The sequence below is a fragment of the Diabrotica virgifera genome, chromosome 6, assembly GCF_917563875.1.
Source record: "Diabrotica virgifera virgifera chromosome 6, PGI_DIABVI_V3a".
Lineage (NCBI taxonomy): Eukaryota > Metazoa > Arthropoda > Insecta > Coleoptera > Chrysomelidae > Diabrotica > Diabrotica virgifera.
Window position 1 is genome coordinate 55,967,226 of NC_065448.1, and position 19,412 is coordinate 55,986,637.

Genomic DNA, 19,412 nt, shown 5'->3' on the forward strand with positions numbered 1-19,412 from the left:
GCGGAATTAGATCAAAGTTGGCTGTAGTAAACTTAAATATAGACACTTAGTTTGTAAGGTAACATGTTTCGCGGGCGATGCGGTAATAGTAGGAATCCGCGATCCGCCTCGGGCACACAAACGTGACATGGCATGTGTAGCCGCCATTTCCTGTTGCGATTCCACCATTTGAGCATTCACAAGGAACGATTCAAACTTTCATTTTGTTTGTTGATTTATGGGCAAAGTTTAAGTTTGATTTCGCGGCCGACTTTCTTACTTTTAACGCAGCTTGTTTTCCAGTTATATTTTCTTAGTCTCAGTTTGTGCTGCTCGTAATAAAATATGACGATATCATGTGGTAAAATATAAGTTACGTGATCGGAAACAACGGTGTGACATTTCACGAAAAGTGGACGCAAAAAAGTTTCTGTGGATAAATAAATGGCTCAGAGGGTATCGGTTAAATATTACAGAACGAACTTTCGTATTAGGATATTAATAAGATAAGAAATTGGATAAAAGATTGCTTTTATAGAAAAAGTGTCACATAAAAATATAAGTTTTATGTAATCTCCTTTTATTTTTAGAATAAGTTAGTAGATATAAAAAACTAAATTCAAATTCGGAATAAAAATTTACCGTTTTATGACCTGTTCTCTTGACCTGTTTTGAATATTTTCTTAGCTTTGGGTGCCTCGACAACCTAGGTCACTGACACAAGTACAATTATATTTCATTACATTACAAGAATAATATGTACAGTTAAAACACAACAGATCATCATCATGGCATCCACACTCCTAGCGGACTGATTGCCGCCCTCTTTGGGCTCTTCCGATTCGTTTGTCGCAATGAATCAATTCGCATTAACATTCTGGTTTTACAATTGGTTGTGTGACTTGGCATCTTCTACAATTTTTCTCCATTCCTTCCTGTTTTTGCTTATGGTTGCCCATTCTCAGACTCCCATCTTCTTAAGGTCCTCGACTATCTGGTTCTCCCATCTAGTTTTGGGTCTTCCTCGTGGTCTGCTTGATACAGGTCTCCATTTGGAAATTTTCTTGATGACGGCTTCTGGATTTCTCCTTTCTATATGTCCCATCCATCTGAGTCTCTGTGCCTTGATAAATCTGATGATGTCTTCTCCTTTCAGAAGTCCTCTTACTTCGTGGTTCATGAGTTTTCTAAATTTATTATTACCTAAATCTAGTGGGTCTGCTATCCTCCGAATTATTTTTCTCTCTAGGATCCTCAATCTTTCTTCCTATTTCTGGGTCAGACGCATTACCTCAGCACCATAAATGCACCACAATATGCTCAAAAAAAAATCCAGATAATGTAACAAGTTTAAATATTGGTGAATATAAGTTTGAAAAGGTAGAACACTTTAAATATCTTGGAGTCTCAGTTAATGGAACTAACGATAGAAGCATCGTACTCAGTGAAAGAATCCAGGCAGGAAACAGAGCCTACTGGAAATACAATAACTTCCTAAAAGAAAAGAAACTTACTCAGAATACTAAACTGAAGATTTACAAAGCAGCAATTAGACCAGTAACACAACAGATATAGTAGAAATATATTAAGTACCAGTACATTATACAGTGCGTCCATAAAGTAACGCATAAATTCATTATTTCGTAAACCGGCAACTTTGAGGAAAAATCCCTAAACAGGTAGATTTTTATTTTTAAAATACGATTTTTTGGCATATATATCATACTAGTGACGTCATTCATCTGGGCGTGATGACGTAATCGATGAACTTTTTAAATGAGAACAGGGGCCATGGGATAACTCATTTGAAAGGGTATTTAATTCTCTATTCACTAATATAAACATTAACATAATTATATATACAGGGTGTCCAAAATTTTTTTTTGGACACCCATTACAATGTATGTCATTTGTTTAATTCTAAATTAAACAAATTCTAAATTAAACAAATGTAAAAGTTTAATTCTCTGCTGTCAGAAAACATAAAAAAAATTATTTAAAAAATAAACATTGATTTCTAGTCCAGGGCGCATCTGTTTTGAGATGGACGTTGAGAGGTGACTCAAATTATTTTGCAGAAATTGTTTGAAAATAACTCAAATAATAATATTCGAGTTATGCTCCCACTCAAGATGGTCCGAAATATTGTTTAAATAATCAAAATATCAAAATATGAAGGAAAAATTCGATTTTTTTATTGGTTTTTGATTATAACTTTAAAACTATTGATTTCTGAGAAAAGTTGCACTGACATAAAAGTTGCGTAATTAAATTTCCTACAATATAGAATTAGTTACAAATTTAAAAAAATAGTCACCCTTGTTGCAAAATAGCAATAATTTCTAAATAACCATACAAAAACAAGTATTCGCATTTTACGTTTTTCAAAAATTTATGCTCCACTTAGGCCCTTCATATTTTACCCAAAAAAACTATATGATATAGTAAAACAACGCTGTAAATTTTATTAAGATCGGTTTAATAGATTTTGCAAAATAAATTTTGCAATCCAGCTTTGCAAAGTAGATAGCCAGTTGAATTTTTTTTTGCTTATAGAAGTGTACTGTACCTTTCATTTACAATTTGCAAAATTAAAATCGATTAATTACCACGGCGTCAGGAAATTTTTTAAATAAACATTAATTTTTGGTGCTACGCGCAGGCCAGCTGTGTTCGATTCACACAAGTTGATTTACACCAAAATGTCTTCCAATCTTTATCTAATATATTATTTCCTTACTACTTATTTTGTTGTATTTTAATATTTTAATTTCACAAAATTCAAACTAATTGTATTATTGTTTGTGAAATATTGTTTAAACGATTGCATATGTTTAAAAATAATAAACTTTTATTCTCTAAGTTAAAATATATGAACAAAGTTAGTTTTTGCTAAAAAAAAGTGTTATTTCAAAGGATAGAGTATGTGTTTTTATTTTGCAATAAACAAATTTATTTAAAATAAAAATGTGTACCATTTTTATTCGGTTGCAATGCGAAGGCAAACCAATCTTACTTTTTAATTAGAATACGGAGTGCAGTCCAGTTCCTTTAACCGCGATTTTCTGCTCTTATTGGAGCTTCATCAGAAGGAACGTAGGCACTGTTCTCCATACTCCAACTAAATTGCATCGAGAGGTTTTCCCACACATCGCAACCAAAATGATGATAATAGCTGGCAAGCGCCATCTGGCAATTGAAAGACGAAGCAAGTTTTCAATCCTAATAGTAAATTAATAATATTGAAAAATATTAAAAATCACTAAAAGACTTTTAAATTGAAAACTTATTGGTACATTTTCATGGTAACACCTCCAAGACTTCTATAATTTGCAAGTCATATGGATGCTGCAGTGAAGACGAAAGGGAAGGAATTCTACACCTTGCAATTCACATCCCCCGTCTGCAGCCGGCAAAGTTCCAACTGAAAAATGCACCTGGTTACTCTACGGAGTAATACGAAAAATAAAATAAAAATGTGTACCATTTTTATTCGGTTGCAATGCGAAGGCAAACCAATCTTACTTTTTAATTAGAATACGGAGTGCAGTCCAGTTCCTTTAACCGCGATTTTCTGCTCTTATTGGAGCTTCATCAGAAGGAACGTAGGCACTGTTCTCCATACTCCAACTAAATTGCATCGAGAGGTTTTCCCACACATCGCAACCAAAGTGATGATAATAGGTGGCAAGCGCCATCTGGCAATTGAAAGACGAAGCAAGTTTTCAATCCCAATAGTAAATTAATAATATTGAAAAATATTACTTTCGTCTTCACTGCAGCATCCATATGACTTGCAAATTATAGAAGTCTTGGAGGTGTTACCATGAAAATGTACCAATAAGTTTTCAATTTAAAAATCTTTTAGTGATTTTTAATATTTTTCAATATTATTAATTTACTATTAGGATTGAAAACTTGCTTCGTCTTTCAATTGCCAGATGGCGCTTGCCACCTATTATCATCACTTTAGTTGCGATGTGTGGGAAAATCTCTCGATGCAATTTAGTTGGAGTATGGAGAACAGTGCCTACGTTCCTTCTGATGAAGCTCCAATAAGAGCAGAAAATCGCGGTTAAAGGAACTGGACTGCACTCCGTATTCTAATTAAAAAGTAAGATTGGTTTGCCTTCGCATTGCAACCGAATAAAAATGGTACACATTTTTATTTTATTTTTCGTATTACTCCGTAGAGTAACCAGGTGCATTTTTCAGTTGGAATTTTGCCGGCTGCAGACGGGGGATGTGAATTGCAAGGTGTAGAATTCCTTCCCTTTCGTCTTCACTGCAGCATCCATATGACTTGCAAATTATAGAAGTCTTGGAGGTGTTACCATGAAAATGTACCAATAAGTTTTCAATTTAAAAATCTTTTAGTGATTTATAATATTTTTCAATATTATTAATTTACTATTAGGATTGAAAACTTGCTTCGTCTTACAAATTTATTTATTTATATCGAAATGTAATAAAAATTAAAAGGTATCAATCATTATCAAAGGTCATTGGAATGCCCAATCAGAGCAAACTATCCGCTGTCCTGCGCGTAGCACCAATAATTAATGTTTATTTAAAAAAATTCCCGACACCGTGGTAGTTACTCGATTTTAATTTTGCAAATTGTAAATGAAAGGTACAGTACATTTCTATATGTAAAAAAATTTCAACTTGCTATCTGCTTTATTTTTAGTCCTGTAACACTTTGAAAAAATGAATTTTTTTTTGCGAAAGCTGGATTACAAAATTTATTTTGCACAAGCTATTGAACGGATCTTAATGACATTTTTAGTATTGTTTCACTGTATTATATAGTTTTTCTGGGGGCAATATGAAGATCCTATGTGTAGCATAAATGGTTGAAAAACGTAAAATGCGAATACTTGTTTTTGTATGGTTTTTTCGCAATTATTGCTATTTTGCAACAAGGGTGACTATTTTTTAAATTTTTAACCAATTCTGTGTTGTAGGAAATTTAATTATGCAACTTTTATGTCAGTACAGCTTTTCTCGGAGATGAATACTTTTAAAGTTATAATCAAAAAACGAAGAAAAAAATCGAATTTTTCCTTTATTTTTTGATATTTTGATTATTTAAACAATGTTCCGGACCTTTTTGAGAGGGAGGACTACTCAAATATTCATATCATTTGAGTTATTTTCAAGCAATTTCTGCAAAAAAATTTGAGTCACCTCTCAACGTCTAAATGTGCTAATATTTTTACAGATGCGTCCTGGTCTATTTAGCTTAAACGAAATGTTCAAATTGCCAAAAAGCAAGTAGATCAATTTAACAGTGAATTTAAGCGAAAAGCAATATTTATCTGTCAACATAAAATGTTTTTTTATTTTACAACAGCAAAACGTTATTTGAAATAAATAAATTACATACATTCTTTTTTGTCTCAATTAATTTAATTCAATTTTTTTTATTTTTTTGAACCCCCTGTCTAAATAATCATGTTAATGTTTATATTACTGAATAGAGAACTGAATACCCTTTCAAATGAGCTATCACATGGCACCTATTCTCATTAAAAAAATCATTGATTACGTCATCAAGCCCAGATGGATGACGTCACTAATATGACATATATGTTATAAAATTGTAATTTAAAAATAAAAATGGACCTGTTTCGGGATTTTTCCTTAAATTCGCCATGACAGGTAATGCATTTATGCGTTACTTTATGGACGCACTGTATATTGTTATAATTAATAGTTATCAAATTATGAACTACATTTCTTTTTCTAAATTTTCTGGCAAAGCCTGGTTTCATAGAGGCAATCAATAAGGTTTTGGAATTGATCTGGCGAGCTGAGAATATTTTGTAGATTTCGACTCAAATGATTCATTTTCCGGTTGTTGTTGAAATGGGGACAGTCTATGAGTACATGTTTAACTGAGAGAATATTATCACAGTTTGTACATGGAAGGTGAGCCTTAAGAAGTCATTAAATATTTATGAATTGGTTGAATGTCTCGAAGCTTTGGAAGGGATTTTGTTCCAGTGATCTTGCCAAAACGTTTCGATGATATTTTTAAAAAACAACTGTAAATCTGTATGTAATTGTATGTTTTCAGTCTTAATATTAGAAGAAGCGGCTTATTTTAAAAAGATGTCGGTGAGTTCGTTACTACGGATTCCCACATGAGACGGAATCCAGTTATAGTATGGTATAGTTAGACCCAAACCCAGACATCCAAAGTGAAAGTTATCCTCCAACACCAAATTGTTCTATAAGGTCCACATAATGTTCAGAAAAAAGTCACACCATTTTGAGCGTCGGGTTGGGGGAGAGAGGGGGGAGAAATCGGTAAATTCGTAGTTTTTTACGTTTCTCGTCAATATTTCTAAAACTAAGCGGTTTATCATGAACAACCCTCTAGACAAAATTGTTCTACATTAAATTCGAAATAAAAAAGGCCCTATGCATAACCCTTCTAAAATGAACGGTTCAAAGTTACGGAGGTAGTATTGTATAATCGGTCCAAAAAAAGGCCTAACCCAGACATCCAAAATAAAAGTTTTCCTTCAACACCAAATTGTTCTATATGCTCCACATATTGTTCAGTAAAAAGTTACACCATTTTGAGCGTCCGGTTTGGGGGGGAGATGGGGGAGAATTCGGAAAATTAGTAGTTTTTTTAAGTTTTTCGTCAATATTTCTAAAACTATGCTTTAGCGTAAGGAATGTTCTATAGAAGAATGTTCTACATAAAATTTAAAACCAAAAAGGTTGTATACATAATTGTTATAAAATCAACGGTTCCAGAGTTACGGAGGGTGAAATGTGGAGGTTTTCGATACTTTTTATATTTACCGATTTCTCTCCCCTCTCCCCTCCCAAACCCGACGTTCAAAATGGTGTGACTTTTTTCTAAACATTATGTGGACCATATAGAACAATTTGGTGTTGGAGGATAACTTTCACTTTGGATGTCTGGGTTTTTGGTATAGTTATATCATAAATATTGCCCAAAAGATATAAAAAGTATCGAAAACCTCGACTTTTCACCCTCCGTAACTCTGGAACCGTTGATTTTATAACAATTATGTATCGAACATTTTTTGTTTTAAATTTTCTATAGAACATTTTTGTATATAACATTGTTTACGCTAAAGCATATTTTTAGAAATATTGACGAAAAACCTAAAAAAACTACTAATTTACCGGCTTCTCTCCCATCTCCCTCCCAAACCGGACGCTCACAATGGTGTAACTTTTTACTGATCAATATGTGGACCATATAGAACATTTTCGTGTTGGAGGAAAACTTTTACTTTGGATGTTTGGGTTAGGCCTTTTTTGGACCAGTTATACTATAATACCTCCGTAACTTTGGAGCCATTCATCTTAGAAAGATTATGCATAGGGCCTTTTTTATTTTAAATTTAATGTAGAACAATTTTGTACAGAAGGTTGTTCATGCTAAACCGCATAGTTTTAGAAATATTGGCGAAAAACTTAAAAAAGTACGAATTTACCGATTTCTCCCCCCTCTCCCCCCCAAACCCGACGCTCAAAATGGTGTGACTTTTTTCTGGACATTGTGTGGACCATATAGAACAATTTGGTGTTGAAGGATAACTTTCACTTTGGATGTCTGGGTTATGCCATCTTTTGGATCAACTATACTAATTAATAATTATGGATATTTCTAGTGGGATTTAACTATCAAAACAGTTTTGAATTGCTTGAACCTTACATACTTTTCAAGAGAATATAAAGACGCCAAAGAGTCGATACATATTGCTACTTTTTTTATATCTTGGTGATAGTGAGTTTGCAGCTTGGAGAAACTTTTGAATTTGAGTACAAGGTAATGCAGGAGATTAGACGAATAATTTAAGTTAAACAAACATGCACAGAATAAACAACAGCAAAGCCAAAATTATGTACCTACTGGTCATATATGAATGTAGTCAGAACTATAATTGAGTATGGTGCCCTACGGTACGGTGGTCTAAATGAAAACACAAGTCTACCAGAGAGAAGCTGAATATACTTCAACCTCAAGCATGCTTAATCATAATAGGAACGATATCATCTACCCCAACCGCTTCCATGGAGGTCATCTCCCTCCTATTACATATGAAGGAGCATACAAAAGGCGGATACGACATCAGAGTGCGTCAAAGTGGCCTATGTGCCAGGGTAACAAAACTGCGATATGGTGGATGCGCTCATAAGAAATATCATGGGCGCCATCACCAAAATCTAAGGTTCATTCTGCTTATTTTTTGAGCGTTTTGTACTATTTTGTAGTCATGATTGGACTGATAGTAGCAAAGGTTCGTGTCTAATGTCCCTAGGACATGTCACCATGTTTGATTTTTCATTGTCATTGTATTCTATTCGCTAAACCATGTCTCATGATAATATGTCGGAGGGTCTTGTATGTAAAGTCGTTTAGGCATTATTATAGTGACCTATAGTACCCCTTTTACTTCTTCAGCTATCTTCTTTCAAACGAAACATCATACGTCACGATATGACGAGCTGTTCTACCCACACCACAAAGCGCTCAAAAAATGAACAGAAAGAATCTTTTAATTTGGTGGAGGCGCTCATGTTATTTCTTATGGGCGCATCCACCAAATCTCAGGTTTTGGTCCCGTAGGCACATAGCGTCGGTCTTGATGGTCCAGTTAGCTGGGGCTCAGTCGATCGACAAGTTTAGTGGATTTGCGATTTGCGGTCGCTGGTTCGAGCCTCAGCTAGGTCATGAAATTTATAAAAGACCAACGCCGTAGTATAAAACTCAATAGAGTCTACGGCTTGGTCTGGAATAAATTGGCGTCTGATCGGCCTATGGAGGAGCGGTACGGGAAGGGATAAGGGCTTCCGGCTTGGTGATACTCCTCCACAGATCCCTACCGAAGGGCGTTGATGCCTAAGAACGGTGTATACATACATAGGCACATAGCCCTTTTACTCGTTAGGAAGCAGGGCGAAAGTATACTGAGATAAAATCTGGAGAGATAATTACAAATCACCCAGAGTTGAAAATGATACCACATGTAGCGATTGCACTTGCTGGATCCAGCATCCAGCAATCCAGCTAGATCCAGCGTCTTTTTTTACTAAGTGCTAAAAGAAGTATCGGTCGAACGAGAAAAATATAGAGTGACAATCTTATATAAAGGCAACAACCTCCTAATAAACAAGCTAAGTTGCTTACACAAAGGAAGAAGAAAAATAATTTTTTTATAGTTTAATCTAGTATTTATGTTTTCCCTTAGACCAAGTAATATTTCTCAAGCTTCATCATCATCATAATCACCCCCCGCCCTTTGCTTCCACTCCTGGACATAGGCCTCCCTCATTTTTGTCCATTGTGCTCTATAGGGCTTTTCATCGATTGTCATTTGTTTCGAGCTTCTGTCATATGTTGTATAATCTGTGTGTAATATTAATATCACATTTCTGTAAAAGGTCACATTTCGATAGCAACAGAAAAAGTAATAGGATACAAAGAAATAAAAAGGCAAAAACAATGGTATGACGAAGAGTGCGAAACAGCAACCAGGGAAAAAATCTAGCTCGAAAGAAATGGCTGAAGACAGGTAGAGAAGAGGATTTGGAAGAGTATAGGAGAAAAAAGAAAGACTCAGACAAATGCTGTACACCCAAAAAAAAGATATGGATTGATGAATTTATAGAAGAGATGGAAGTAAATAGCAAGAATAATGTAAAGCTTTACAAATATATAAAATCACAAAATAAGAAGAAACCAACAGTTAAGATTGATGCCAAAGTATGGGAGAAATACTACGAAGAGTTATTTAAGGCGAGAGAAAGTTTTCTCGAATAAACAGAGGATACATACATTGATGATGAAATCGAAATCGAAAAACCGTCATATGAGGACTTTTTACGTGTGATAAGAAACCTAAAACAAAAGAAAGCAGCAGGCCCAGATGAAATCCCAAACGAGCTAATAAAACGAGGCGGAGAAGAACTACAACGGAAAATATACGAGCTAATATTAAGGATTTGGGAAGAAGAAAGAATGCGCGAAGAATGGAAAACTGGATGGATATTTCCGATTCTAAAGAAAGGGGACACTACAAAATGCAACAACTATAGAGGAGTCACAACATGGAAGAATTCATAAAAGATTTGCGAGAAAAATTGGACAGAATGGAAACAAGGGATACGAGGATAGAGCAAAAATTGGATGGAATCCAAGAAGAGCTTAAAGAATTAAGAAATCAAAACCAGGAGCTGAAAAGAGAAAATATGCTACTAAAGCAAGAAATGAGTGAAATAAGAGCAGAAAATAAACAAATGAAAGCTGAAATTAAAGAAGTGCGAGAAGAAATGGAAACGCTAAGCAAACTAAAATTTAAGGAGGCAGTGCCAAAAAGACTAAGCGACCTAGAGGATAGAACGGAAAGAGAGGAGAAAAAGAAAATTGAGAAAAACGTAATAGTCAGGGGAATTAAAATAGGAGAAGAAAATGTAAAAGAAGATCTAGAAAATTTACTAAAAATAAAACTCAACGTTGAAGCTAAAATAGAACAAACAGAGATAATTAGACCAAGAAATTCACAGCCGTTCATAATAGCAAAATTGGAAAATATACAAGATAAAAAGAAAATAATGGAACAAAAGAAAATCCTCAAAGGTACAAAAATATTTATCGACGAACAAAGAACCTATGAAGAACGAAGAATACACAGGCAAGTAAAGAAAAGAGCAGAGGTGGAAAAGGAAGCAGGGAAGAAAGTGAAGATGGGCTTCAAAAAATTATGGATAGACGATCAACTTTGGGAATGGAATAACATAATAAAAGACTTAAAGCTGAAGTGTACTGGAAACAACAGAGAAAATCCAAAAAACTGAAAGAATCAAACCGAAGGATAGTGGAAACACACCCGGCTAAGGAAATGGATAATGATAATAATAAAACAATGTACAAGAAAAAGAGGAATAAAATTAACATGAATAAAAGAGCTAAACCCATTAAAATTGGATCATGGAATATCCAGACAATGCTAAAAGTAGGGAAAATGCAGGAAATTGCTTTAGATATGGAAAAATACGAACTAGAAATACTAGCACTACAGGAGATACGATGGAAAAATGAAGGAACAGTTAAGAAGAAAAACTTTACTATGTATTACTCAGGAGAAGACAAACAGGGGAAAAATGGAACAGCTTTTATGGTGAGCAAAAGAATGAGAGAAAAAGTTATACATTTCAAAGCTATTAATGGAAGAATCTCCTACATCAGAATCGAAAATAAACAAGCCAATATATCTTTAGTTAACTGCTACGCACCTACCGAGGAAGCAGACCAACAAGATAAAATGTAATTCTATGAACTTTTAGAAGAAACCTGCAAAAATATTCCTAGGAACGATATCTTAATAATACTGGGAGATTTTAACGCGCAAGTGGGAGAAGAGAGCTACAACCAAAATGTAGCAGGTAAAGAAACGATCCACAATGTCACAAACGATAACGGGGCAAAAGTTTGCAATCTGGCAGCAGCAACAAATACCTACATCGTCAGTACGAAATTTATTCATAAAAGGGAACACAAGATAACCTGGATGTTACCAGGGAGATCAGATGGCAACCAAATAGATCATGTTTTGATTTCGAAAAAATGGACAAAGATAATACAAGATGTGAGATCCTTTAGAGGAGCAAACGCTGACACTGACCACATACTCTTAATAGCCAAAATGAAGATGAAAATCATCAAAGCTAATAATAAAGTAGGAAAAAGAAGGAAGTGGAACTTAACCAAATTAAAAGTGCAACAAACAAAACAAAAGTATTCAGAGGAATTAGTACAAAAACTAAAGAGGTACAATGGCACGAACGTGGAAGAGGAATGGAAAAATATAAAAATGAGCATCATAGAGGCTGCGGAGCAAACCATAGGACCTCAAGAAAATAAAAAAACTAAAGAATGGTTTGACGAAGAATGTCGATACCAAAGTCAACTGAAAACGCTTGCACGAAACAAATGGCTTGAAAATAGCGGACAAGAAGAAAGAGAACAATACCAGAAAGAAAAGAGAGAAGCGGCCAAACTTTATAAAAGAAAGAAAGAGACATGGATCTCAGATCAGATGCAAGAGATTGAAACAAATAATAGAGACAACAAAAAATTGTTTGAATATATAAAACAACAATATAATGGTAACAAAGTGACCAGCAAAATAAGCAAAAAAGATTGGGAAAATCACTTTAAAGATATAAATACAAGCAACCAAGCAATCGACACAGAAGAAGAAGATATAACAGATAACCGAGATGAAGAAGAAGATGCACCTACCTACCAAGAATTTATAGAAGTAGTAAAACAACTAAAATCTGACAAAACTCCAGGACCAGATGAGATTAACAATGAACTTATCGCAAATGGAGGAGATGACCTTCTAAACCGTATATATAAATTAATGGTCAGTATATGGGAAAAGGAATACATGCCTGAAGAATGGAAGAAAGAACTCATTATACCAGTTTTTAAAAAAGGAGACCCAATGCTTTGCAGCAATTATAGAGCAATTACGCTATTAAATACAACATATAAGATCATGACAACAATTATAAGAAATCGGCTAACCAGATACACAAAAATAAACTTAGGACCACATCAACAGGGATTTAGAAAAGGGAGATCAACAATTGATGCAATCCACGTTTTAACGCAAACAATCGAAAAAAGTTACGAACATGGCATAGAATTGCACATATTGTTTATTGATTTCCAGCAGGCTTTCGACAGCATCTACAGAAAACAGCTATTAAAAGAAATGAAAAATATGAATATACCTGCAAAATTAATAAGATTGACCAGAATGACAATGATGGACACAACAGCAAAGGTCAAAACAGTGGATGGTGAAACGAAGAATATCAACATAGAACACGGGGTAAGACAAGGTGACAGCCTATCGACAACGCTCTTTAATATAGCCTTGGAGGGAGTAATTAGAAACACAGGACTAACAAAAAAGACAATAATCCAAAGTTCTACACAAATAATAGGGTATGCAGACGACCTAGGGTTGATAGCCCGTGACAAGAGAAGTCTAGAAGATGCACTGCTAACATTGACAAGAGAGGCAAAAATCAGGGGGTTAATAATTAATCAGAAAAAAACAAAATACTTAATAAGTACGAGAAATCAAGACCAAGTAAATAGAATAAAAGAGATAAGAATAAGTGATAATGTAATCCAAAGGGTTGACTGCTTTAAATACTTAGGAGTGATAGTAGATGGTCAAAACAGAAGAAGCATAGAGATAAATGAAAGAGTTAAAGCAGGGAATAGGGCATTCTGGAAATACCACAAGTTACTTAAAGATAAAAACCTAAGCAAGAAAACAAAGACAAAGATATATAGAGCGGCAATTAGACCAGTCATCACTTATGGAGCAGAAGCAATGTGCCTTACAAAAAGAGATGAAGAAAAACTGAGAATAATAGAAAGAAAAATTATTAGAAGAATACATGGCCCAATCAAAACAGATCAAGGAAAAATACGAATTCTGATGAATCACGAAATAAGAAATCTAATGGAAGGAGAAGACATCATCAGATTTATCAAGGTACAGAGACTCAGATGGATGGGACATATAGAAAGGAGAAATCCAGAAGCCGTCATCAAGAAAATTTCCAAATGGAGACCTGTATCAAGCAGACCACGAGGAAGACCCAAAACTAGATGAGAGAACCAGATAGTCGAGGACCTTAAGAAGATGGGAGTCAGAGAATGGGCAACCATAAGCAAAAACAGGAACGAATGGAGAAAAATTGTAGAAGATTCCAAGTCACACAACCAATTGTAAAACCAAAATGTTGATGCGGATTGATTCACCGCGACAAACGATCGGAAGAGCCCAAAGAGGGTGGCAATCACTCCGCTAGGAGTGTGGATGCCATGATGATAATGAATATTAATATACACGGATTATACGACATTTGACAGAAGCTCGAAACAAATGACTGTGAATGAAAAGCCCTATTTTGAGCACTTTGCATTCAATTTCTTGACATTTTCTTAAGATCCTGTCCAACGAGTAGGGGGTTTTCCTCTACTTCTTTGTCTAATCTCGGCTTCCACTCAAGTAATCTCTTCGTCCACCTCCCATCACTGATTCGGGCGACGTGTCTGGCCCAGTTCCATTTCAGTGTGGCAAATTACATCAGTAACTCCTGTTCTTCGTCTTAAGTCTTTATTTCTAACTCGGTCACGAAGCGACATACTCAGCATTGACCTTTCCATTTTCCTCTGAGCTATTTGCAGCGTTTTAGAAGTTGTAGCTGTCAATGTCAAAGTTTCGGCACCATAGCTCATCACAGGCAACACACAATAGTCAAAGGTTTTACGTTTTAAAGAAATTGGTATATCGCTTTTAAAGATGTCTTTGAGTTTTCCATAGGCTGCCCATGCTAGGTTTATTCTTCTTCGTAATTCGCATGTCTGGTTGTCTCTTGTAATCTTTAAGATATCAAATTTTTTCTTAAAACAATTCGTTATTTTCCTTCTAAGGAGTTTGTTTAGGTGACTAAGAAGGCTTATAGGTCTGTAGTTTTGTAATTTATGGGGATCTCCTTTTTTGTACGAGTACATTAGAATTACCTCAGAATTGTGCCATTTGTCGGCTATTTTCTTAAGTAGGCAAGAATCTCCGATTTTGAATGATCAGTAACTACACAATCTTCTCCTGGAGATTTGATATTCTTAGCTTTTCTTCTTATTTTTTAACTCTACTCTTGTAAATCTTTAAGATATCAAATTTTTTCTTAAAACAATTCGTTATTTTCCTTCTAAGGAGTTTGTTTAGGTGACTAAGAAGGCTTATAGGTCTGTAGTTTTGTAATTCATGGGGATCTCCTTTTTTGTACGAGTACATTAGAATTACCTCAGAATTGTGCCATTTGTCGGGTATTTTCTTAAGTAGGCAAGAATCTCCGATTTTGAATGATCAGTAACTACACAATCTTTACCTGGAGATTTGATATTATTAGCTTTTCTTCTTATTTTTTAACTCTACTCTTGTAAATTTTTTTTTGCGTATTTTCTTATCACGCAGTATAATTTCTTAGAGGTTGCATATCGTTGGTAATTTTTTTCATCAGCTACATATTTCAGATACATTTAAACTTCTTATGACTCCTAATAATTAATGTTACAATTAAATTTACTACTTCCATTAAGACATCCTCCATTTCATTTTGTTTTACTCACAGCCAAAAGACAACTTATCGAAGCAAAAACTGACTACAAAATGTTACAACGTATCAGAACTATGGAACCGAAACTAATAATCAAACGGTGGTTGTTCCATTTTACAAAGCTAAGGAAGCTGATCTATATAGTCTGGTAAAGTTAGACCAGATGCTAAACATTATTTAAACCAGTTTAAATGTAACTATGTATTCCATGAGTAAAGGAAATCTAAAACAAAGGAAATATCCATTATTATACAATACATTTTGTAGTTTGCTATCTCTTTTATTGCGTTTATAAAAACATTTTTGATACAGCATAATGTAACCAATATAATGGATGTACAGGAGAAATAATATACCTTTAAGACTAATGGATCCTTTTTCATCCGAAAATAGAACCAATTTTTATCTTACGAAAACTATTCCATAAAGTCTAAAAACCTATGATTTTTAGAAGATAAATTATAAAAATAAATAAGAATAACGTCAACCAATAAAGAGAAATAAATCGATATTTGGGAATTGTAAATGAATGTAGTTGATATGTTCGAAAATAAAAAAAGTCGGTTCATTTAACATTGAGGCATTCGAAATGTCGATACACCGATGTATATACTCAGAATAACAAAAAAGCTTTCTATGATTAATTAAATAACATACTTTCAACAGAGTCGATATTGATAATAGGACATAGTTTTATTGCAAATAAAGGTTAATTTATTAAACGGATGTAAAGCTATCGGCGAAGGACTAACTTTTAAAACTAGAAATGGAGTTGGGGATAAATACTGTGACAATTTATTAAATGAAGGGCCACGGGAAAGAACGATCAGAGTCCATTTTTGGTCGAAATTTTGAATATTGGCACCATAATTTAGCTTTTCGTGGAAAGAACCCAAGCGTGGTTTCGATTGTCCAATAACGATCACAGTACGTTACAATTAAAAATGTTTTATTTAATTTTCCTGAACCAAAGTATACGAACTAAAACTTTCAAATTGGATTTGTATAAAATGAACAAAATGCGACTCTCATCGTTCTTTCCCGTGGCCCTTCAAATGGTATTTTTGACACAGAAAAAGTATAAAATTAGCGGATGCAGTAACAGAGATGACGATCAAAAAATTGGATCGAAATACTAAAAAACACGTTTTTAATCATTTTCAAAAATCTATCGCATGACACCCAACATGACCCCACAGCTGGTGGGACTGGGGTGTCATGTTTGGTGGCGTTCGACAGCTTGTTGGTGCCATTTCGACCCCGTGAGAGGTCGTCATGACCTCTATCAATCTATCAATAATTCGACAAAACTGTTTCGAAAAAAGTTACTTGTTTTTTCATAAGCAATCTGCAATAAAAAATGGGGTTCCTATTTAATATTTTAAAGTTGCCCTCCACTCCACCCGCTGTGAGTGGATGTGGGGGTAATGTTTTGGTGTTATTCAACAGATTTTTAAAAAATATTAAAAAAATTTCTTATGATTTTTGAATGCGATGTAAATTTAGCGAAATATTTCACCCTCCCACTTTTGTTATATTCTGTGAATTCTTTGTAACTCGACTTGAATTCTACTCTATCTATACCGATTTTAATAAGTGAATTGGCATTTTATTTAGCAACATATACAGTTATAAGGATTAATGAACAAAAATAGTCAGCATTTTATTATAACTTCTAGATGTGATCAAATTTTTACAATAATTAAAAAACCACGAGAATATGTACCATTTAAGCGCAAAATGTCACCTGTCAAAATGTTCAATGTGTTTTAAATATATTCATTTTTTCGAATCCTGAGAAAACTAATAAGTATTTTTGAAAAAATTAAACGCAGAATGAAAGATTACGTTATTACCGAGGGCTGAAAGTCCTTGAAAACTTCTATACTGTTTATTTTAATAAGTTACAGACAGGGGTGAACAAAAAATAGTGTGACTTTTAATTTCAAATATCTCGTTCAAACGAAACTTTTTGGTTATTCTAAAGGCGGATCTACATCAATAAAAATTTATGTTGTACCTTGTACAGTAGGAAAAATTAAAGAACACCCATGAACGAACATATAAAACACGCTGTATTTTCCTGTCACCGTGTCACACAAAAAATTGACCAGCGCAAATACATGTAATAATTATTATTACATGAACTTGCGATGGTCAATTTTCTTTGTGACACGGGGACAGGAAAATACAGCGTGTTTTATATGTTCGTTCATGGGTATTCTTTCATTTTTCCGACTGTATTTGAAGCAAATTTGCTTGTGTGACCTGAACTTTTTATTGATGTGGACTGTGCGCCGCACAGAATAACGCAAAGATATTTTTGTGACGAACAACGCACGCTATCCGTCGTGCTGTCGGTTTCTCAGTTGACTTCAAAAAAATTTGCACCGCACAGCAATGTTGGTGTGGACTTGATTATCTACTTGTTGCTAAGTGGATTCGGCGATACAACACACGAACTAAATATTTACGTCGTAAAAGTACTTGACCAGATTTAAATTTGCGCCAAAAATATTTTTTCTGTACTTTAAAATACAACACATACACAAATTTTTAATGATGTTGATCAGATTTAAGGGAATTACGGCCCTCGGTAATAATGCAATCTTTCATTCTGTGTTTAAATTTTTCAAAAATACTTTAGCTTTCTCATTATTCGAAAAAAAAAAATGCATACATTTAAATTACATTAAACATTTTGGCAGGCGACATTTTGCGCATATACCCTTAAATTTTGCAATTTTATGATTCGTGTTTCAAATTTCACACTTTTCTGACGATATGATGACATACTATCTCATTATAATTTTGTGCAACCTCTTTTTGACCTGAATTATAAAATTTTATAAATTTTTTGAAGTCCGCTTAAAAGTATTTTAGCTAATTAATATATAAGAATAATAAACTTCTTTAGAACTGAGTAAGAAATACTATGTTACATAAATTACAATGTTTAGATCTATGTATATTACGAGTTAACACAGAAGATATATTTTAAAAGCAACATCTATTTGAACTGGACTACAAAGAAGGAAAACTACTTAGTGCACTTACATTTAACGTCAAGTTGTACTGGATTGCTTTCCCCATCGCCTTCTTGATTGTGGCCGACACAAGTGTAAAGCCCTGTTCGGGCCCTCGTAATAGATTGCAATACCAAACTTTGGTTACTTACTATCGTGTTGCTTTGGATATTGTTATAAAGCTGTTTGCCCTGGAAAATGGATTCAAAGTTACACAGAGCATTTAAGATTCTTGAGGTGATATCTTTTTCAATGAAAAACATGTTTTATAAAATAAATTCAAGCAACTGAATTTATGTAAAAAATTAATCAAAGTAATATTAATACGACAATTTAAAAAAAAAATAAAATTTTTTAATACACATTAATGAATGTCTCTTATTACATTTATGGTTTGTACAGTATAAATACCATTGCACGTCATCCGCGTCATAGCAAGTAACATCACATGATACCAACACAAAATTTAAGTCGTAGATCTGTTCCTTTTTAGACTAGTTTAGCCAACTACATTGGAATTAGCCATTAGACATATTTTATTATATACGCGTAGAAATGAGATTTGAAGATTTCGATTAATTTAAACTTAAAGAAATATACATACCATAATTTGTTTCAATTAATTTTTATAAATGGATTATAAAGCGTTTTTATGAATCACATTTATTTCGGATCACACTTTACCTGAGATTGAACGAAGATGACACTTTGGCATAAATTGGTAACACTTATTTGACAGTCGCGGTGTTGACACTTCAGATTTGTTTTTAATATTTACTATACTGGTTTGACACTTCAGATTTGTTTTATTATTTACTATATACAGTGTGTCAATTTGAAAAGTTGCCACCCCCTATAATTGGGTCCATATTATTTTTAAAAATCTTGGACTCAATACTCTAAAAAGTTCTGAACTCGATACTTAATATCTTTACGGTTCTACTTGATTATTTCACAAATACTCCAAAAAATACTCTAAGTACTCCAATACCCAAAACAAAATTCAATTTGGAGTTCAATACTAAAAAAAAGTTTTGGAGTTCTGAACTCGATACTTAATACCTGTATGGTTTCACTTGATTTTTCCAAAATTACTGTAACATTTTTTTATATTATGGGATTAGTAAATAATTAATATACCTGTTGGATTAAAATTTTAAACCCACTAGTACTCATTACGGGTACGCCTATGGCCGTTTC

General features: G+C 33.8%; 1 protein-coding gene across 1 annotated transcript in view; it reads right to left on the minus strand.

Moving 5' to 3' along the window:
• LOC114343069 (uncharacterized) overlaps nucleotides 1-19,412 on the minus strand; it is a 452,597-nt gene that overhangs the window by 142,318 nt on the left and 290,867 nt on the right. Inside the window, exon 5 of the mRNA XM_050652913.1 lies at nucleotides 18,244-18,403. Within this exon, the coding sequence (XP_050508870.1) occupies nucleotides 18,244-18,403 (160 nt within the window). The remainder of the gene's footprint in view (nucleotides 1-18,243; nucleotides 18,404-19,412) is intronic.